This window comes from Mugil cephalus, chromosome 9 (assembly GCF_022458985.1).
Source record: "Mugil cephalus isolate CIBA_MC_2020 chromosome 9, CIBA_Mcephalus_1.1, whole genome shotgun sequence".
NCBI classification, from domain to species: Eukaryota; Metazoa; Chordata; class Actinopteri; order Mugiliformes; family Mugilidae; genus Mugil; species Mugil cephalus.
Window position 1 is genome coordinate 5,509,675 of NC_061778.1, and position 23,770 is coordinate 5,533,444.

At 41.7% G+C, this 23,770-nt stretch overlaps 1 protein-coding gene across 1 annotated transcript; it reads right to left on the reverse strand.

Moving 5' to 3' along the window:
* Nucleotides 1–19,580: 19,580 nt before the first annotated feature.
* Nucleotides 19,581–21,488, reverse strand: LOC125013492 (protein FAM181B). The gene is given in 3 exon segments (XM_047594220.1): nucleotides 19,581–21,369; nucleotides 21,372–21,437; nucleotides 21,440–21,488. Coding segments are annotated over 3 exon segments (1,227 nt in total). The 5' UTR covers nucleotides 21,474–21,488; the 3' UTR covers nucleotides 19,581–20,242.
* Nucleotides 21,489–23,770: the final 2,282 nt, after the last annotated feature.

Here is a 23,770-nt window from a genome sequence, read left to right on the forward strand (position 1 = left end):
TGTTTTGGATGGAGGCGTGTCTGCAATCATACGCCGGCTGGCAAGTTGTTTCTGTGCCCCAGCCCCATGCAAACACCTTTGATTGAATATAACAAGTTCACTCCAGAAGGAAATGCGATTTCCGCGAGCACCCTATGAAATAACCAGTTGAAGTAGGAGCTGACAAGACTTTTCTTTCTTACTTTTTTTTTTTTTTTTGAGGGAACGTGGATTTACCAAAAATAGTAGACTCTTAACACTTCATCACAAAACAATCATCTGAACGCAAACAGATTTTATCTAATAATGTAGGAGAAGGTGGATTTTTTCTCCCAACACTTAGAGCCTGTTTTTCCCCTTGATCGTTCATTCTCGTCGTCTGACTGGATGGAGCATTATTTGCGCGTGCTATTATTAGCGCGCGCTTTCAGCTTCATCAGTAACTCCAAAGCTGTTTCACGATCTCTAAAATGACATTGAGAGGATATTACACAGTGTGATATTACACAGGCATCCCTTCGCCCGCACAGCCTCCGCGGCGGAGCAGTGCCAATGCATTACGGTTAATACAGCCTGCATAGCATGCTTATCACGGGGATTACATTCGCAGACATGTGGCTCATTAAAGTGTAATGTCATATATATTTGAGGAATTATCTGAAGTGAAAATATTCACCTTTGATATCGTCTTCACCTTCTGGAGCGCAGGCTTGTGGGAGAACTCTAACGGTCTGTTACTTTGATTTAAATCCATGTGACAAAATCACCTTCCTTGTTATTATCTTTTCCAGAAATACGCAGTGGAATTGTTCTGTGTGCTATAACTGTGTAATTTCTATCAATCATAACAGATGGAGCATCAAGCGAGGCGGAAGGGATATGAGAGAAAGGGGATCAGGCGAAATCCTGGGAAGATAAAGACATGTTTGTTGGTTTTTATTTTGCATTACATGTCAGGCATCTCATGCAGTGACATGCATTACAGAAACACAGCATATGAGTTTTTTTATCTATTTTTTTTTTAGGTATAATTAAGACACAATCTCTTTCATTTATGCAGAGGTACGTTTCTTTGCCCTGCTCCCTGCATTTAGCAGACAAAGAGCGATAGCGTCGTGTCCCATTACAGTTTCAAAATAGCCCTTAATTAAAAACCAACGCAGTTCAATTAAGATGAGCTTAAGATTCATGTATGTTAATTATAAAATTAAACGGTGAGTAAGCATCGTTATCGCCGCCTGTACTTTGATTGTTCCTGGGGACATTACAGTAAATGTTACGATTACACCTCCACATACAAGAATAGTCAATGTGCAAATATCACAAACTCAAGTACAGGGCAAGCCACAACAAAGGACTCACCGGCGTTATCATTAAAAATATTCTCCTTAAGAGGCTGACATTTTACCAACACGATGGCATTTTATCTCCGAATCATCCGATGATTCGCCGGTGGAATTATAATGTGTAGTTTAAAAAGCAATCTCTGGCTCAGGTAAAAGTGTTCCTGCAGTGAAATATGCTCATGCAGCGCCTTTGACCTTGCCTGCCAGGATGCAGGAGACACAGTAGTCTTTTTTTTTTTTTGTCAGCGACTTAATGTGTTCCCCAATTCACTACCAGAGAAATGTCACATTTTGCATCTTTGGGTGTTCTGCGTGACGACTCCTAAGCGAAACAAGTCTTACATGCATATAAAAAGAGGCTCTTTGTTAGTGCAGGTGTTAAATGGATGAGCGGCACCTCTGAGGTTACTAAAGTATCTACTTGCGGCAGATGGCGTCCCGCTGCAGATGGTGTAAGAGCGGAGGTGATTTTGCAGCTTTTAAATGCATGAAGAAAATATCTAAATATGACATCACACCTGAAACTACTTTAAAATTTTAATTTTAGTTCATTTTGTTAAACTTTGTTTTTGTGGCCATAGTTGATCAAACCTTGTGTGTGTACTAACTGCAAATGAAGCTCAGCATTAAGTTCAATCAAGATTCCATTAGGTCATTAGGCTTCTGCATAAATTTGACACCGTAGCTACGCAAGAGCTGTGACTGGTCGACTTGGCAGTAGCATGTTGGCTTATTTAGTATTTCCGGCTGCTTCGAACTCATTGTTTTGGATCAATAAAGCTGGAACACATCAAGGAAAGGTTAACTTAGGAGGTTCGGGGGATACATTTGCATGACTCGTCTTTTTTCAGTCAAATTTCAGTCAAACATTGTTGAAAGTGAACTAGAAACTAAATTTTACCGGGCTGGTAGAAAAGACACAGCGCCGACTAGCGTTCGGATGGTGTGACGCAGACTGGCGAGCGCACAAGTACAACTGTCTCTCTGCTTGGGTTACCGGATCGGCTCGAGGAGTATTGTCAGGGATGGTGACGTTACGTTTTATAATTGATGGACAACAGGAAGCAGCGGAAGAGAGGTTAGCATTTTTTTCCGGTTAGCGGTTGTTGTCAAAGCCATAGACACATATACAGTCAGATACGTCAGCAAATATGTCTGTGGTCGAAGCAGGAGCAACTTAGCAGTTTTGTTTTGTCCTTTTATAAAATTTATAAAAGCTAAATAATTATTTGATGCTCTAATTTTATTTAAATAATTATTTAATATTTCTAAGGATAAAACTTCGCTTAAAACTTGTCGCTTTTTATTTTTGTGGAAAAATAAAAATTATACATAAAAGAACAGATCTGGTACCGACACCTGTGTATGCAACGTGCTTACGTTACAGTGTCCATTCAGATTTTACCACATTGTCAGTCATCCAATAATGACTCCTTATCCCATCCAGACCTCCTGTTAAATAAAATCTCTCAATCAATTCTTGATTGAAATACATATAAATAAAGTGTCATTCTATAGTAAAAACATTCTGCACACTATGAGACATTGGCAGCCCGGTGCAATGATTTTGATTTCTTGAACAACGAGGAATGATTTTATTAATCCTGTGTTATTACTGCAAAATACTGTGGACTAAAGGCGGGCTTGGGGATGGAGATAAACACAAGCTTTGTAGAGTCACTGAGTCTCACAGAGAGCACAGGATGAATGCCACCGACAGTTTTATTGCAGGCTTTCAACACTCATGATATCCAACAGTTGACTGGTTTTAACTGAATAAAAATGGACCAAAAACCCGACATCCGAGTTCTAACGCAGAGGAACAATGTAAACAGAAACCTCATCATGCACGGCCAATTAAATGAGCATGGCTGGCTAATAATCAACACAACAAGCTAAACAAATTCAACAGCATTCAACGTACCACGAGGCCTCAAGCATCTTTGAACACACAGAAGGGGGATTATAAGACGACTCACATATCCGCCCACGCAGCCAACTGTCAAAGGAGCGTATTCTGCTGCTGAAGGTCAGGAGAGGGAATCGCACCTGAAAATCCATTTTTCTTCAACCAGTGATCTTCTGGCCGTCTCCACATGCTGGTTAACTACTTTAGTGAAGGATATATAGCTCAAATTCAAAACAAAGACACTTTTTTTCTGTTCTGGGAAAATGTAGACAATAGAAGTGACTTATAGCATAAACAAGCTAGTTTGGGACATTTTGCAGATTAAGGTTGTTTGTCCATGTGAGTAGCTGTGTTAGCCTGTATGTAGAGAAAGGAACGTCACCACTGTGTAGTGCTTATACAATAGTATCTAGTGTCAGTATTATCCTTTATTAAGCTTCTGCATATCCTACATTAAATTACCCAGCCATTAGCTTGCTAACCTGTTAGCCTTAGTGGCTTTTAGTGGCTAACAATTTCCAGTGTTTACATGAATTTACATGAAGTTTTCTGTGCACAACGTCCCATTTTAAAGCAGCATAGTGTATGTCAAGCAGGGATAAACTGTCAGAAAAGCCAAACCAAACAACTGTTTGGGACCATGTCCAAAAAAGGGAAAGTGGGCCCCCAGGTTGCCAAGACAACCATAAACCCCATAGATATATACACTAGATGCCACATTCAGGCTTGTCAGACACGTCAACAATGCATCTGACTGAGTACAATGACAGATTTTTGATGTTCCCGTGAAGGAAACACCAAAGTCAAGCAACAGGGAATACCATTTCACCATTTTACAAGTGAGAAAATTATTTATATTATTTAACTACTATGAAGGTGTCGAATTTGATGTATCTTTTAAGCTAATATAAATGAAACTACCACTTCTTATTACTAGATTATGTAAGGATAAGAAAACAAAAGATGTTTTTGTTAGTAAAACATCAGTAAGATGTTGAAAGTGACACTTAGAAATCAGCCACTGTATCTAATTGTATTAAGCAGGCCATCAGTTTCATATATATATAACATTAACGTTAACTGCTAATGTAAGTTATGTGTCTAAACCATTGTTACATAAGCAGAACTGAGCGTGGTTCAGATAAAGTTGTTTTGTCCTTCAAATGTAAAGTGCAAGGAGGTGGAGGCGGCGTAATAAGTCGGCAATGATCCACATCACTCTCAGATACCCTCTTCTATGTGGTGGATATGCCTTGGTTTGGACTTTGGAGATAGCACACGTGTGGACCTCCAGAACCTGGGAATTGCCACTGATTTCAAGCAAATAGTAGATACACTTTTTCACAGGTTTTTACAAAATGTTAAAATATCAACAGAGGCTGAGAATTCAGTTCGTACAAGTGGAACAGTGAGATACAGGAGACGTTATCCTATGACCTTTAGGTTGTGTAGTGAAAAGAGTTTCAGTTTGAAAAGTATGTGTTTTCAAATAAAACAGGAGGCAGTCAGAGAGGCTGCTGTATATGTGGTTTCAGGTTGAGAAGATATAAATGACTGTAAAGGATTAATTTATGCAGTAAAAACCCGTGCGGATGCAGGATGAATATGTACTGTTTGAATGTGCCCATATAGAAATAATCTAACGCAAATATCTACCAAAGTATTAAATGCAGTTAAATTTCAGATACTGCTTCAGTTAAAGAAACCAAAATGAACATGTACACTCAGGATTTGTAATTTGTGTAGTTATATATTCCATTTTTATATCTCCGTGAGTTTAATAAAAATGCTTGATTCACTGAAGAACCTTCATTGCCTACATTTTTGTTCTCTCAGACCGTCCGTATGTACACACAAAGCGCCCTTGTAGCAGAGAGAAGCACCGTGCACCTTCCAGGGAGCAGTTTGAGGATTAGGTACCTTGCTCAAGGGTACTTCAGTCCTGAATGTCGAGGGGGGACACGGCGCTTTTTTCACTCCGCCCACACACATTTTCTTCCAGTGATCCAAACCAATGGCCCTCTGCGGTCACCGACCCACTTCTCTAACCTATGAATGAATGAACGAATGAAATTCATTTCCCCAGCCCAAGGCTCCTCTCTACATATTTCTATTACATTTATTGAAACATACACGTAGTGTGCTCTGCTCGGCCACTGTTTTTCCAATCAATAGAAAGTCCCAAAGAAATTAATTAACAGCGTCAAAAGCTGGAGTTACTTTGTGTTCAGCCTTACCATGCCTAATTAAGGTGAGTCGTAGCACACGGACAGAGATTCTGTGGGCAAATATACAAATGCGGGATCATTTCAGATTTTTTCTATTTTACACACCAATCAGGCATAACATTATGACCACCCTCCTAATATTGTGTGGGTCTCCCTCCTGCCTCTGTAAACAGTTGTGAGTCATCAGTGAATGGACATGGGCCTTCTGAGGGTGTCATGTGGTGTCTGGCAACAGAATGTTGTTAGTGGGGTTGTCAACACCTTGTGCTGTTCTTTGTGTATTTTTTTTTTTTTTTTTGTAGTTATTCCTAAACAGTTTTTGCGTGTGTGTGTGTGCTTGTGTCGAGCTGCATCCTGCTGGGGATGTCTGCAGCCATCAAGGACTGTCATTGTTATGGGGGGGGGGAGAGCTGGTCTGGTCTAGGTGGGTGGTACATGTCACATGTAAGTAACATCCACACAAATGCCAGGTCCAGAAGTTTCCCAGCAGAACAAACAGTGATTCAGTCAGTGTTATTCACTTCTCCTGTTGGTGGTTTTAATGTTATGGCTGATGTGTGGGTTTGCGATTTTATATAAAATCAACAACTAGGACAAGTCACATATAAGGTTTGTATGTGAGAGAGATTGCTCATCAGGATGATTGCAGTCTGTGAAGAGAGATCAGACAAAACACAACGAGTCTGCTTTACAATTCACGACCACGCGCGCCGTAATTGGCATGTAACAGGTCAGAAATGCATAAATAACAAACATGGCTCGGTGGAGTGCGTCGGATCTATACTCTCATCAGCATGTTGCTCAGGCCTCGCTGTAATATCTAAATTAGAGCAGCTCTCGTCGTGCTGTCCTCCTCCTCCTCTGCACAAAGAGGACACTCGCTGACCTTCTCACTGTGTTCACTATCATAACAGGATCTGAAAAGGTCGCAGAGGACTACACTCATACTAATGATATTTGTCCTGATTGATGGAACGGGGGCTGTAGTTACGCGTAGAACTAAAATGCTATTAAGTGCATGTTTAATGAGAAAAGACTACATTTACTCTGCTGTTTAATCTGCTACTGTTACTGAAAAAAAAAAAAAAATCTTCAGTAATCTGTCGGTGGTGGTGATTGTTTCATTTGAAATCAGGAGTTATACCTGGACATCAGATCTCTGGCATCAGAGCACATTAATGAGCCCTCATGTTCACGATCAGAATCTATCGATTAGAGATTTGATTTGATTGAGAGTTTGACAGACTTACGGGGTTTGAGGTGAAGCTTTACCGGCGAGTCAATAACTTGGTTGCTTTGTGCATGTTAATGAATGCCTCCGCTTACGTTTCATAGCCGTTTCTTTTGCCATATTCATCACAGCCCAAGTGCTGTGCGCGGGGATTTATGAGGTCTTTAGTTTGGCGTGCATATTTAGAAGAGCTGTGCGTATTTAGAAGAGGCTGCAGCTGTCACCCACACACTTTGGTAAGATGTGTTGATATCATAACAGTGAGGGCATTGTAGCAATAGGCTGTGTTTCTAAAACAAAGGACTTCAGATGAGTAGTTTAATTTCCAAGTTAAATACTGTTGAATCTGTTATATCATTATATCACACTGGACTTATTTGTCTTCTTTGTCTTATTATTTGTCTTTGTACCGCGTAACCTAGAAGTTTCTTGTAAAGTCAGTATCTGGCGACTTGTTGATATGAGTTTTCAAACTGGGTCTAATATTTATATTTTTGTAAACAGTATATCTATATCACTATATATAGATTATACATTGCCTGAGTTGGTGTACTATGTGTTGAAGGTTGTCAGTCATCCAGATCAATGGTATATCTAAAAAAAAAAGCTGTTATGGACACTAGTTGTGCCAGTTTCTGGTCATTAACAGACACTAGTCAAGCAAGTTTCCAAAGGACCACACGCACAGATGTTCCTATTTAAACCTCAACTTTCCACCGGTCCTTCAGAACTGAAGAAGCTACTCGGATGAAGATTTTTTTTTTTTTTTTTGACCATAAATGTGAAGCACAATAACCATTATTATTAATTTAGCAAAATTAATTTGTGTGTATTTTGCACATGCATTCTGTCTATACACATATTTAAATTAATATGCTGCAAAATTGACATTTTGGCACACGGCCCTTCTCTGCATGCGATTTTGGCCTCCACTGGGAAACAATCTGGACACCCCTGCCATAGACAGAATAAAGATGGACGGCAGAACAGGTCCTCTAATGTGAAGCCAAAGCAAGTAGAGCTCCCCCTGGTGACCGGCTGCAGTATAGGTCATAAGCTCCACCTCCTCCATGTTAGCGGATGGGACTTGGTCCAAACCAAATCACTAAAATGCACATCATTTTATTTTTTTATTTTTAGGTAGTTAATATAATGCTTATGCATGACTCATATTCTACTACGGCTCATCCTCACTAGGGTTGCTGGGTTTGCTTGAGCCTATTCCAGCTGTCAATGGGTGAGAGGTGGGGTAAACCCTGAACAGGTCGCCAGTTTATCGCAGTTTATCGCAGAGACAACCAACGTAGGGTCATTTTATAGGGTTAATTTATATAATCGCCAATCAACCTAATGAGCATTTCAGGTGGGAGGGAACATGCAAACTCCACTCAGAAAGGTCTGGGCCGGTGTCAATTTCTTCAGTAAGTTTTATTTTAGTTAGTTATTTGATGCTATTGAAATAGAATGTGACTGGCAACCACCAATTGCCATGGTAACCACTTTATAAAGCAATCCCGTGGGCCTGTGAGGGTTGTAAAAAAAAAATAAAATAAAAGCAAGTTTTTTATAACTGGTGGAGGTAGAGCAGAGCATAGTATTAATTGAACGAAAATGTGGTTGAGTCTAGGGAAGTGTGGTCGGATCATTGATATGATGACGCTGCTTGTATCTTCGGTAAAACAGCATCAATTTGGCCAATGTAAGGAAGTGGCGAGATGTTCCTCGTATACAGTCTATGAGTCAGACAGACAAACAAGAACTTGAAGAAAAAACTTCCAGACAATTAAATATCACCCAGTTATGAGCAATGCTGAGCTGTGTGCTCTTCCAGTCCTCTCGTATTTAGAATGAGGCCCACATTACCAGTTCTTTTTATTGCTTCCAATAAGGCCTCTGTTCATAAATCAGCGATGCATTATAACAGTACGACTTTCAAAATGAACAAAATCTGTGCGCATCCTCCAGTATTTATCTTACTTATTCTTAATTTCATCACTTGTCCGCAATCCAATCAAATCAGGAGGCCCGTCTGCTCATTTATCACTTAGAAGAGCTGCATTTGAGGTGTGCTCCCTCTTTAAGACTCAAGAACAAGATGTTTTTCATAAGTGACTCAAACAGACAGGTGATGACTTTCGGATAAAGTTTTTATAACGCTCTTTTTGTTGTTCTTCATTAAACAAACATACCTAAATTCTGTGTGTAGAAACTGATATTGGGAAGTTAAATAAAGGAAACAAAACAACCACACAAAGACCTTAACATGCAGTCGGGGCAGGTGCTTCCTGAAGCTATTCCAGCCTTGTGTTTCTGGTGCATTTCATAATCTCTTTGCACTCAGTTTATCATTTTTTTTTTCCAAACAGTCAGCTTCTTGTCAAGTATTTTCCTTCTTCTTTGCTTTTTTTTTTTTTTTAAGTCTGTCAGTCAAACGAGGCTTTTTTGTCTCTGCCAAGTCGACTTTCAGAACTAGTTCTGACTGGAGGCCTATGGGCATAATGAGTCAGCATAAAGCTGCCCTAATAATAGGCAGAAGGAAGTATGAAATTGTGTGAGCTCTCTAGACACAGTGCAGTGCAGACTGATAAAATCATTTGAGTTAATATCAGAGAGACACTGAAGACCTGGCCTACACTCACTTCATTAAGTACACCAGTTCAATTGCTTATTAACACAAATAGCTAATCAGCTAGTCACATGGCTGCAAATCAATGCATTTAGGCATGTAGAGGTGATCAAGACAACTTGTTGAAGTTCACATGGGAGATCGGCATCATAGATTTGCAGCCGACAAATCTACAGTAACTGTGTGATGCTATCATGTCAACATCGACCAAAATCTCTGAGGAATGTTTCCAACACCTTGTTGAATGTATGCCACGAAGAATTAAGGCACTTCTGAAGGTAAAAGGAAGTCCAACCTTTTACTAGCAAGGTGTACATAATAAAGTGGCAGGTGAGTGTATGTTATGAGTGACCTGGTTGTGTTAATGTTAGATAGCAAAATGCACATTGTAGAGCACAGAGGAAACCTAGAGTAAAAAAAAAAAAAATCCACCCTAGAGAAGTAAAAAAAAAACAGCTGTTAGTCATCTGTCTTTGTATGGTCAATGAACCAGTATTAAATGCAGCTGCTCGGGAGGGTTTCACCTATTCCATAACACATCTGCTCTGGAGATGTAAGCCAGTTGTTGCTTCTGTGGAAGAATTTTAGTTATCTGCAAACTTTTGAGAGGAGGACGCTGAGCGCAGAGATTTGCAAAGCTTGTTGGAAACAGAAATAAATAAGTTAATAAGAAAATAGATTCTCCTTCTGACTTTATTCCACAGCACTAAGCACTTATGAAGCACGTCTTTGCGGCATGGTAATTGTGTTGTCGGAAACTAGTAATAATTGTTGATATCGCTGGAGTATAGGCCGGTGTTTGGAAAGCCTAGAATTATTTTTCAGAGGATGGCTAATGGAACAATTTACCAGACGAAGGGGTGGAGGTGGAGGGTGGTGGGGGGCTGGGCTTGTCTATATGAATATTGTGGCTCGAGAAAGACAGTCGGTACATGCAGACATATCTCGTGGGACAAAGATGCTAATGGAGCCTTGATCTGCATACATTAGCATATCACAAAAACGAACAAGGACATAAAGAGGCACAGTGTCTTTACAGCTTCACTGCATGGCAAGAGTGACTGAGTAAATGTGACATAGAATCCGGAAGACACATTATTCCCTTTAAACGGCTCTTAGTGTAGCAAAATGCTGTAGTATAACTGCACTAGAATTTGCACTGTTTCCATTATGGTCCTTGTGTACCTGGCATCTATTAAAAACAAACTGCGTAGTCTAAAACGCTGTAAATATTGTAGTCTTGCACAGCCACACATGCTGGACCAGTGCCGGCAGTCATTATCATTCTGGTATAGAGGGGGGAAAAAAAACAACAAATACGTTTGCATTCACTCAAACCAATCACACTTTTTTTGGGGTGGCGCAGCGCCCAGGACGAGCTGTTCCTACAAATTAATGTGAGGGAGCAAAACAGTTAATCCACTGAAAAAGATAATACAGGGAAAAGAAATTAATAATATCAGGTAATCAGCACCTGAGAAGTGAGTCTGTCTATGCTTTAGCTCTAAAGAAATAAAACCAGATGATGTTTGAGGCGGTAATGTACAGTATTGTTGTTGAGTGACCGATACCCCTTTCACATCGAAAATACTGGGTTGACATGGGATTTTCAGACCCGGGTCGATTCGGCTTTAGTGCGCTTTCACATCGCAGCAGACTTCCCACTGTGAGAGCTGCATGCCTGTTTTTTCCTCCCTTTCATACATCATTGCGTCGACAACGTCATCATTACGCATCAGAACACTAAACTGCGAGGTAAACATGGTGACAGCATGGTGTATTTTTTTAACGCTTTCAACCTGAAGAGTGGACCGGTCAAACCCCCGCTTTTTCAAAAGGCTGCTGATATTTAAATAAATCACTGTGTCCTGCACAGTGCCCGATATCTGCCGCCAAATCTCCTCTTTTCCTGGGATGCAGAGCAGCTCCGGTCTTGCCAGTGCACTTCTGTGCCATATTGCAATACAAGCTGTATATAAATCCAGCCACATGTGCATTCCCTAATCGGTGCAATTTCCTGAACATGACGTAGGGCTGTAGTGTAGTGTAGTGTAACAACACATTTGATTTGTGTGATTAAAACAATGGATGAAAATCTCTGCTCTTCATAGATCGGTCTCTTATGGGAGTAGACCAAAACTTTGCTCTGTTTTTGAGCTGCTCGCAGCCCTGGAGCTTCTACAATGACACAGTCTGACAGGCCATTCCAGTGACAAAATCAGAACGTGACAGGCAGGTACATCAACGTCCTCGTGTAGATTAGCGGGTCGCCGCGGCATTCCTGTTCACATCGAAGCTGAGCCTATAAAATCCCAGGTCGATTGACATGACGTGTCATGAAATATGTGCCGAATGCCAGGCCACATCTTACCCGTCTGCAGTCGGTAAGTCAGATTTACGGTGGAGCTGTGTTTGAAAACTGGCTTTGAAAAGTGAATTCAGTTGTTAATTAAGAATTAGTTTGAATCTTGAATATCGAAAGAATTCCAATTTGTATGACGATGATATCATCTGTGTCAGCCCAACAGAGTTGAATTACAGCCTCGAACGCTGTTTCTGATCGTTTGAACTGAAAATGATCAAGACCTACTTACAACAGCCTCCTCTAATCAAGTAAGTTGCACTAAATATTTTAGTTAGCGAAATGCACACATTACAGAAACCTATTAGAATTCATTATTCAAGGCAGCAGAGAGACGGTTATGTTTGTTTTGAACAGGGTTTGACTAAATGGTCTGATTTTTAAAATTAGTTTAAGAGTGCAAATTACACTTATGTATTTTTTAGGCTGCAGCTATGACCTAATTTCTCCTCAAGGATCAGTATCACGTTGAGAGATGACCTACCTTAACTATTACATCTCTTAAAGTTAGAAATCTTGGAATCATTCATTCGTTCATTCGTTTTCTGTAACGGCTTGTCCTCTGGAGGCCCGCAGGGGGGCTGGAGTCTATCCCGGCTGTCACTGGACGAGAGAGACGGGGTACGCCCTGGACAGGTCGCCGGTTTATCGCAGAGAGACGGACAACCAATCACACTGACACCTACGGCCAATTTAGAATGAGAAATTAACTTATCAAGCATGTCTTTGGGCGGTGGGAGGAAGCTGGAGTACCCAGAGAGAACAAACTCCACCCACAAAAGCCCCAGTCGGCCGATGGATTCGAACCTAATGCGTCTTAGACTCATATTCTCCATTATTACTCTATGTACAGACACTGTGTTCTCAAACGAGACAAAAACAAAATGTCACAAGCACTATTTCGCCACCTCTGAAACATTTCCAGCGGCCAGACACCAGCTAAACACTTCATTAAAACAGGGGGCACGGCATCATTCACGGAACTGCGCCGCTCAACGAGCACCGCTGTGGTGCAGGACAAATAGCAGGCGAACAAAATAGCCTCATCCAGAGACACACCTGGACACAATCATTTATTTATTTTTGGACACTAGTCAGAATCTAAACAGACGGTTGGGGATTAAAGGATAAAAGCGTCAGAAATGAGCTCCAGCAGCGGGCAAAGATGAGCGAGCGGAAAAAAACAAAAACATGTCGTATTCAGATGCTGTAACGTGATTTGTTTACAGCCATATTTTGAACTGATTTGTTAATTTAATCCACTTGTGTTCTGAAGAGACAGAGGCTTATATAATGAGCATTTGAGGCTTTTGATTCTTACATAACTTGCTGCTCACTGTGTCTCTGTCTGTTTGTTTGTTTTTTTTGTTGTTTGTTTTTTTTAATTCAGCCAAATAAGAATCTCGTTTATCATTTCGTCAGGGGAGGAAGGGAAAACTCTGAGCTGTTTAGCGTTGAAGAGGACCCGAGGTATTTCGATACTCTGTAATTGGGTTGACTCAGATGTAAAGCTGAACAAACGGAGCAGCGGGAGCAGAACAAACAGCTGTCTGGACCGTGTGATCTTTGGTGACAGAGAGTCTCTCGGGTCAACTCGCTGAGGCAAAGGAGTCTGTGCCGCTCCTGAGAGGAAGCAGGGAACAAATGTGATCACCTCTTTTTGCTGACTGGTTAAACACCACCACGTTCTATATATTCTATGTTGTTTCTTTGTGTATTTTCAGCTAAAGTCGATGGTACTGCAGATTGTTTTATGGGAGAACAGCTTACAAAAAAGGATAGATGGATGCATGTTAGACTAATCCCAACATCAAATACTTGTTTAATGCTCATTTTATTTTGTTAAATGCTCAGAACAATCTGCCAATTTCAATCCTAAAAACTTCATCTAAAGACCACTTTAAATAACCAGCTATTCCTTTTTCAACACCAATTCCAAGCACTATCATAAATAATGGGAAATATGTTTAAAAGATAATAAAAAAATAGGTGTTTCTCCCCCAAAAAAAGTACACTTTTTATTTGGTCTACTGCCTAACCTTACACCAGATTTCACTGAAGTTGGCTAAAAAGTTGTGAAGATAACTTAATAAATGACAGGTCCATGTTTTTTTTTCATGATTCATAGCAGCAAAAGGCTAATACTAAATTCTAAATCAAAGACAAACGTTAGTAATTCAGTATTTTCGCTTTTACGCATGCACACAAATTATTCGTTGCTAGTGGACGGCCTTAAGCTTTTGGCATCATCGCACGAATGTTTCATGACAAAACCCTTTTGCAAGGTTTTGAGGAAGGCCACGGCATGCAACGGGAATGACGGGACTAAAATAGACGTCCCCTAGATTTTTCCCAGAGATAGACTGATATCAGAGAGACAGAGTCTGGCGTCCTTCACCTCGTAGCCCTCCCAAAGGGGAGGCTCTGGCAATTATGAGGGAAGAAATCTGTGACAGGTAATGGGATTGTCTCTGCTTTTAAAGATTATTATGCTTCTCGAGGGATGAGCAGGTGGTATAATACAACTTCCTCTTCTTCAGGTGATGGGCATATCATTTATATCTTTGAGTCATCCCCTGCCCTCGGTATGATGCAGAGACAAAGAGGCATCGCGGCGGTCTTTCATCCTAACATCTCTGAACATTTGCACCTGACAGTCGCCGGGGAGAAATGTTCTTTTGCCGGATGTTAAGAGTCATAAGTCGATGCGTCCAATACAGGGATAATTGCAGCACCGCGGTGAGACGCACAAAAGCTCAATAAGTGAAAAGCTCTGTTGGCAGCCAATTGTGATGATTTTCCCAAAGTAACATCTATTTTGAGGTGAGAATGTTACTCACGTTCCCGCTCTGCGAGAAGAATTCACAAAGAAAAGGTGTTACTGTGCCTCGTGCGACGGCAGATTTGGCTGCATTAAATTGCCACAGACAGGATAAAAGTATCCAGCCCCTCGGCCGAGGTGTTGTGCAACAGTTTTGGTTCTCGAGTCTGTCGCTCCCTCAAGCCAGTAAGTAATAATACCGGAAATGAAGTGTGGTTTTTGGTTCATTATTTGCCCCCAGCTAGTGGACGCGGATCGCATAAAGGGAATGCGTTGGATACTTAAAAACTGGAAATGGCTGCGGGGTAAATGACAGCTTGTTGAGTCTCGCTGCTAATTTTGTTAATTTTTCCATCGCCAATTAAAACAAGTGCTCTTTTCACTGCTCCGGCGCTTAGAAGATTAATAACAAGGCCACTGAGGAAGGATTCTGTGTGAATGACCTACTGTTATTAAATGGCTTTATAATTGACCAGCACATATTTCCTTGCCTGGTGCTGTCAGGACTCTGTTTAGTATCAGAAGATCTTAATTTGCCAAGAAAAAACAAAAGGAATTATTACACAATATAATGGCATTGTTTCCTCTTATTGTACAGTAATGAGCATGAGAGCATGTCATGTAAATTCACTCCAGTCCCTTCACTCACGCTGCTGCTGTTGCTGCAAGTGTCTACACACAGTTCGGCTCACTGAACATAAACTGCTACCCAAATTTATCTTCATGCAATTAACACCAACTGCCGTCATACTGCGCTGAATATAAAGCAGAGAAGTAAAACAAACAGACAAGTCGACGAAATTTAAAAACAAATCTACCGGGGAGCGCTTGGGGGAGGATTCACCACCTCCTTTGTGCGTCTGTATTAATCAACTATCTTCGCCTAAGCTGCTGAACCTGCTGCCCCGCTGCCTCCATTTCAAGCAATTCTGAGCAATTTCCGAGATGACGACGAATCCCAAACTTCTCCCGTGCATCAAAATCGCAGAGTGTAAAAGTCGGAAAATTCTGCACCGCTGCTTCGCTGAATCGCGAAATGGCACAAAAAGACCAATTACAAGAAATCATCAAAATTTGCATTTCCGCCTGCGTAAAGCAGCGCGGACATGCTTTCCATCGTCTTGGGAGATAATCAGAGGGTTATGGGAGTATGCAAATCGTGTCTACACGTGTTTGGAGGAGGAGTGGGAAACGGCTAATGATCACGCTCCCTGAGGTGTACCACAGTTAACTCCCACCCTCCCACCTCTCCACGTTGTAATATTCTCAGACAGGAAACTAAGAAAGTTTGATGCATAGTAGGAGCGTGTGCCAAGTTTTGTGATCAAACGTTGCTGCTGATTTTCCACATTCTCTTAACGCTGCTTTCACTGTTAGTGTGAACTGAAAGATTTCGCAGCGGAAAATGACCTTTACCTCCACAATATTCAGTGCTACTCTCTCAAATAAAGGTCAGGCTAAGTCTCCATCCATTTGAGAAAACATGCAGCCACAACACGTTTCTGGATTTTGCCACTTTAGCTACAGTACTATTAACACTGTGTGGAAAAATAAGAGGCACAAGGCGTAGGTTCGTTTTTCTGACTTTTACCTGTGACTGAAATGGGAGAAATTGATAGGAAGATTGGACATGAGTAAGAGCTGACCTCGGTAGGAAGGCAGAGTCACCTCTCGTTGGATGCTTACAGAGCGTAGAGACATGATTCGGTGGAGGAAGCTTGAATAATTCAAGGGGCCTGGAGTTGGACTGGACCCTGGAACATTTCAGGGATAACAGATAGTCAGTGTATTAAAGCTTCTGTTTAGCTGTTGTCAGGGGGTATAAAATCTCTTGCTGTGACTCCGGCGGAGCATGACCAACTATGAGGGGAAGAACCTGAGGAAATTGCTTGGCTAAAACATGCCTCAGATGCTTAGCTCCCTGAAGCATGACCCCGACCAAGATGGATGGATGGGCAGCTCCTTTTTTTTGCTTTTTTTTTTTTAAAGCAGACTGAAAGGGCTTCAGATTTTACTTTTCCTGAACTCTCCAGCCTCCATTCACGTGTAATCCAGCTTAATAGATCACTCGCTTAATAGCATAAAAAAAAATAGTTTTTATTAAGAAAAAACATCAGCTTCCTCAACCAAAGTGTTGGAATCTATCATGAAGCCATCAAAGCGGAGACAGTGTCACAGTGAATTTGTTACTGTGACACTGCCTTTTGGCTTTCCTGCACTCTTTTAATAGCCCGGGCTTGTCCGTTCAGCCATGCTGTGAAAGGAGGTGTTACAGAGAGTCATAACAGAATCTCGAAATCTGTCATCTGAGTAAAGGCCGACATTTCAGGCGGATGTTTATTAATGCGATTTGGACGAGAGAGTTGCGTCTGTCAATACGAGCGGCATCTTGCTGGAGGTGAAAAATCCGAGGCCGTACCTCTTTTTAATCTGAGTTTTGTGAGCAGTTGTTATCATGTTGACAAAAAAAAAAACACACACAGATGTAAGCGAGCTTACCCGCAGCACCCTCAGGAGGTAGACGTCATCATAGCTGTTGAAAATAAATGCAGACTTAAGTGGAAGGCGGCGAGACACGAGATGCATATGGAATGAAATGCACCGCGCTGTGAGCTCACAACACGGACCAGAAGAGGATTAGACATTCACCACTGAAGTTTAATGATCACTTGTTGCGGTTGCTGCACTTTTCCCCCCTGCTTCATATATATATATATATATATATATATATTTATACACTGACTTGGCAATAAACTAGACTGTAACCGCCGCTGCCGCATGGTCGAGGCCTCGCAGGACAAGATGTGAGAGATGCAGGGTGTTCTGTGAAGTCGTATCTCTCCGCGCTGACCTTGTTTACAGGTCTTAAAGAACGGGAGGACGCCCTTGAACGGAGGACACATGCTTTATGAGGACTTCCACGTTTGAAGTTTAGGTTTTGAGTTGACAAAGGATCTATTTGAAGACTTGGATGAGAAATCTTTGGAAGGACGCCGGGAGAAGGAATACATCAAATTCTGTGTGGGCTGGTAATAAAGAAAAGAGAAAAAAAAAACTATAAAAGAGCCCAACACTCTTAGGACAGTTGAAATTATTAGCAGGTTATCATAGATTTATTGTACTAGCATGTCTGCTAGCAAACATACAAAAAAAATGTCAGAGATAACTCACAAGCAGATAATCAGGGGCTCATTTGTAATAATTCCTACAAAGCATTTAGTTTCACATATCAGTAACCTACGATCTTTCCTGTGTTTCTATTTATCTGTTCTTTGACCAAAGCTGTGACACACGTCACATGTCATGGAAAGAGGGAGCTATAAATTCTTGTGAATGTCATCTTGCACAGAGCTCCACCCTGGTGGTGTTAACAAGACATGAGGACTGGCTGTGAAAGGTCAGCGAGAGTGCAAGTGTGGATGTGGTTACTCAATTTCCAGTGCAAGCGCACAGAAACTTTTCTCTTCCATCTTTGAATTCAAAATACTGCCTGTGTCCAGTATAGAGGCGCACATGCTGTACACACCTTTTTATAATTGTTTTCTTTGCATTATAGGACAGAGTATAACATGACAGAAAAAAAAAACCTGGTGGCCTATTATCTAGTTTATCATAATAGCAGGCGCTTGGTATTCAGATCTGCAGCAACACAAATCTTGTTAATCACCTTCACAAACACTGCATCTCCAGTGTGCCATAAATCAAAGCAGGATACAGTTGTGGTTCCATCAGTAGGTCCTAATCTGAATGTGTCATTCGGTGTCAACTCAGGGACAGAAAATCCATACGTCTTCTGTGGGTATGGTTTGCTCTCATTGTTTTGCCGTGCTCGTATGACGTAGGGAAGGGCAGGGCGGGACAGGATTAGCTGTAAACTAGAGCAAGTATTACAATTAACATGCACGCAGTCATATTTCATGCATGCAGGAGTTACGATTCTTAATGGCGGCGAGGCTAAAAATTGATTTAATGACCATTATTCACATATATGACAGATTCATTTGATCAGAATGACATCTGAAGAACCGCCGTGTGAGGCTACAGTTATATACATAATGTCATACATCATCTCTGCCCGGGTGGGAGTGGTGGACGCCGGGTTTTCAGTGGAACATTACTGCCATCTAGTGTACGCGTTGGGCAACTTCTCACAGGCCTGAATACACCATTTAATCCATATGTCGCTGGTTGAAAAGTTTAAAAGAATGGGGAGAAAAAAAAAAGAAAGACAGAAAATTAATTCTCTTCAATAACTAAAAATGCCACTTGAGCTCATGTGAACTCCACCTGAGCTTTTAAAATGTGAACAGCGAATGAGCTGGGAAGATCTTGCATGCAATGTGAATGCATGTGCATGTGCCATTGTAACGTGACAATAAAAGTAAAAGTAAAACAATAGCTAGAGGTGAAAATGATCTGAACTGTATAACGACTGAGATAAAGGAACTTAGCATGCCTCAAATTCCTTCCCTGTAGTTTCTGATATCACTGAGACTGCTGGGAATTACAAAAGACAATACTTAAATGATGATCTGTTCGTTGATGATGTTCTCTAATATGTGTATCAACAGGGTTAGGGTGAGGATGTTCCCATCCTCAGGTCCACAGAACCTAAAATGTCTGGTCCTCTAAAATATCTCATACTATGCGACAAACTGTTTTTAATCACTGTAAATTAATGGATTCACCATGCGGACTTATCAAATTATAGTTTATCCAGAACCCCTGCTGCGTGGTGGGGCTGGCCTCCATGTTAGAATGTAAATGAACGAGCCTTCAGCAGCCACCAGAGGGGGGTAATAATGAAGGCTGTTAGTAGTAGATTGTGCTTTTCAAATCTCCATGGAGGGACCTCCAGTGAGAAGGTTATACTCTGATAAAGATTTTAAAATGAAATCCACAGAGAGTAAGTCAATATCTATCAGAACAGTGTTCATACATTTAGGCCCTGAATGGACCACTGCAATGTTGGGGAAAGTGTGGAATTAATTGATTTGACATTTATTAAGATTTTGCTCAGTGGAATGTTGTAAATGTATTTTACATTTTTCATGAGATGAACACACAAGCAGACCCAGTAAATAAAGACCAGCTTTATTTCGTCTTCTTACAACAGCTACATACATTAAAGGCTTTTCCAAAAAAACAAAAAACAAAAGACAACACAATCGGTTGATCTGCCAGCTGAAAATAACTTCAGAGCTATAAAATTCTGTAAAGCAAACACGGCATCAAACTTTGCTGCAATCATCACGAGTAAAAATTAGTTTTTCCCAATCACGCTGCTGCACAGGGCTGTTCCTAACAAGAGCAAAGTGCCTCTGACTGATATGTCTGTGATATCACTCTCTAGCACAGGCCGATTTCTTGGAGTGGAGCAAACCGGCAACTGCTTCTGCGTCTTTTTCCTTTTTTTTTGCGAAATGTGAAAATGTTGAAACTGAAGAGACAAAAATCAGATGCATTGTCGCTCTGAATGTTATTGCAAATTGCCTGAGATAAAGTAAATGATATCCACGTGAAGCGAAGTTAAACAGAATCCGGTGTGAAATGAATCAGGGAAGAGTAAATTGGTTTCTTTGAAGACTATGAAAGTTTTTCTGAGTTTGAACTTGCTGCAGCATTACTTCCACGACAGATAAGCTACTATGATACAGCGATATCAGACTACCGTTAAACTTGTCTCTGCAATTTTATCTGCTTCTCACAAAGCATCCCTAACAACAGCACTATCGGATTCTCATAGAGATGAATAATTAACTCTGTTATAACCACCACTTAAATCGTAAGTGACCTGAGGTACGGAGCAGTCTGTGAAAAAGTTTGGGAAGGCCAAAGTGCACAGTGCATTGTCTTCTAAGGGCCCTGAAGCAGCCTCAGAGTGACAGTAGACCGGAGGCTGGGCTGGGCCCGTTCGCAGGCCGTCCCCCAGTTTCTTAGAGGGTGCTGAGCAGCTAGTCCAGGGCTCAGAGTAGAGGAGACCACTGACTAAATGGTGAGAATCGTAGCAAGCCGGATCCGGGCCTCCCAGCTCTGGTTGCATCCGGAGCGGCATGCCTTGATAAAGGTCCTGTTCGGTGACCATGTTGCTGTAGTCAGGCCCCAGGAGCTCAAAGAACTCTGCAGCCTCAGGATTGCCTCGTTCCAAGTCCTTCAGCGTCATCCCAGATGTGGAGCTGACTTTAGAGCAGTTTGCGGGCTCTGTGAAGAAGGAAGGGGGCAGATTGCGATGCCTCAGGGGTGGCTTCTTGGCTTTTTCACCCCTTATATCCTTCACGGGGCTGAAAAGGGCTGCCAAACTCTTGCTCTGTAAGTTGGCCTGGACCCCATCTCGCTTAGGTATCGTTTTGCTCTGCAGAGGGCTCGGCTGAGTCAGGGGGGAACCCTGCCTTTTCGCCGGGGCTTCTACATTTCCTGGTGTTATAATGCCAGTGCACCTTTTGATCTGCTTCTGTAGATACTTCCGGTGGTTGACTTTCCTTTTCGATTTCACTGGCTTGTCCAGAGCCAGCTTGATATTGCTGGAGGCCGAGTCTATGAAGCTCAGCAAGTCCCTGGTGGTCTCTCTGTAGTCCTCGTCATTTTCTGCCTCACCCAGGAGACTCCCATCCAGACTTTTTTCCATCTCGTACTCCATCACGGAACCGGGGAAGCAGAAATTCATGAACTGGGGGTTCATGATTGCAGTCTGAACAGCCATTACTCTGTTGAGCCTGGCGGCTACACCTGTGGCGTCCACTGTGATCCCCGGACCAGAAATCTCTTCAGAGCATGTCTTTTTGCCTCTGACAAACTCTTGGTCCTGATGCTGCTCATGAAGTTCCTGTAAACATTCCAGAGTAGAAGTGAGGCGCTCTGAGGAAGGCGAGGAGATCTTTCAGGGGGCCGGACTAATGATGTCAGAACATCAAAGAGGAGGGGCAACGGGGCCGCAAGGACTTAACTCTTTGCTTGTGCCCGACCACCTGCATCTAAGAGGGATTTGTGTGAAATTCCCTGCTGAGCGGAAGACAATAAGCTCTGTCAGAACTCTCCCCCTCGAGTTTAACTGTTTGTGCGTGCTCTGAACCAAAAAAAAAGCTTTCATGAAACTGGAGGATATTACTGTAACAGTGAGAAGAAAAGCCTGCTGGATGGCCTTTTGCTGCTGGCAGAGGTGCAAAACACAAAACCTCTTTGCTAAACTCACAACTAAATATTCAATTTAATTATTTGCAATGAAAAAACTCATACCCAAACCTAAAATATGAATAAAAATCAGCCTATGAAGGTAAACCTGCATTAATTCATGCCATTCTTTCCCGCCCGGCTCACCAACTTACGAGTTAACTTGTAATCTAATTACTTGTCATTTAGCCTCTGAAACAAACCCCGCTATCAAATTACGGCCTATACTGTTGCGTGAATGGCTTCTTTTCTGTGGGAAAATCTTTGTGCCCAAACAGATGCCACTATTTGGGAGAATCTTCCCAACTGCTCGCTTGTGTCTTAATCTGCTCATGGCAAAAGTTGATTTCTAGTGCATTCCCAGGCCAGTGGGAATTTCTGCCCTGGCCTGACAACTATTATGGGGTGCCTTTGACATAAAGCCCTACAGGGTCTAAATAGCCTCTATTCTTCGGCGAGCTCTGAAAGGGAGCTTTGTGCCAGAGATTCATTAAATTGCACCTCACAGCCCCTTCGTAAAATGGGTCTCAATAATGAACAGTCGATTTAACTAGAAAAGCTGCCGGAGCTGTTAAATTAAAGGGGAATAAAGTGCAGTTCAGGCTCAGTGTGCCAGAAGAAGTGTTGACCTTAAGAAATCCTGGGTATGAAACTTCTCTTGTAAACAATAACGTATTTACAGGAAGTTTCTTGGCCAGCAGCGAAGACAAAGGAGGATGTGTTCGAGAGCCAGACTGCTACGCCGCCAGTACTTATCTGAATTTAAGTGGAATTTCAAACGCATTTCAAGAGAATTTGGACTGTTGGACATAGTTTAACTCGGGGTTACACTAGGCCTTTGTGCTGCGTTTAGCAGAGAAGGAGCACTTTCAATCTGGTCCAACCTCAGATGAGATCATTAAAAGTTATTTTTCATATTTTAAGATCTGCTGCGGAATATTTGAAGAGAGAATAGATAAAGATTCTTTACTTTAAAAAAAAAAAGTCCACACTATGGTGAAACGGTGACTCATTTAAGTAGTAAAGAAGCTGTGTAAAAGTCTTTCACATGCAAATTTCTGATGTTAACTGCTCTAGTGCGATTTATCTGTCGAGCAACAAAAATACAAGAGCGACAAAACAAAGAAATCTCACTAAATATACATATATATATATATAAATATTACATTTATATTTCAGATCCAAAACTTTTGAAATTATACTTCAAAACTTTAAGTGTGGGAGGAAAACAGCTGCAGACAGCGGCATCTCTGGGTGGATTCAGTGGAGGAGTACCGAGCTGTTAAAGCCTGTTAAAGTCATTCCGCCTCCTTCACTTTGCTACCGGCACAATTTTTTTGGCAGAGTGACATCATCACAGTTGTGGCAGCCATATCCTCCCTTTTTTTTCTCCCCCCCCCCAGTCGGGGGGTCTTGGCTTTTGTGCTGGTGGGTCATTCACATCACAGAGCCTGACGCACGGATCCCGGAAACAAGTTTCTATTGTTGCTTAAAGGCTGAGAGGGTGAAAGAGGGAGGGCTGCAGCAGAGAGGCTAAAATATATATATATACATGTATATATATGTACACGTAAACTGAGAAGGAGGCTTTTCTCCACTCTCAAGACTTGAGTTGCATTTTGAAACGTTCAAATCTAAAGATGCATTCTAAAAAGAATCACTTGTGTTTTTTTTCCTAAAACGAGCCATTTCTTCAGTGCAGCTGAGAGATGGTTAAACATTACCACCACTCCCTCTGTCCCCAAGAATTTACTTATTCAATAGCACCCATCCCCAAGAGAGCAGGGTGCTCAGTGCAACGTGATGTGACACGCACAGCCTTAATCTCTTCCTCTACTAGTGTGTGGTCCCCGTCTGAGCGCGGACGTACTCGGGAGTTTGAGGTTGAGCGAATACTAATAACAGCTCTGATTGATGGCCGGTGTCAGAGACGCAGAAAGGGCTGGCAAAATTAATGACCTCTCAAAGTCCTGAGAAAAGTTTTAAGGAGGGCATTTAGCGGCGGACGGCCCGTCCTCCCCCATGTTTAGCTATGTTTCTTCCTACTGAAGCGTCCGAAATTAAGCCCAGCCCGCGACAACATGTTGAAAAGTTGGGCTTT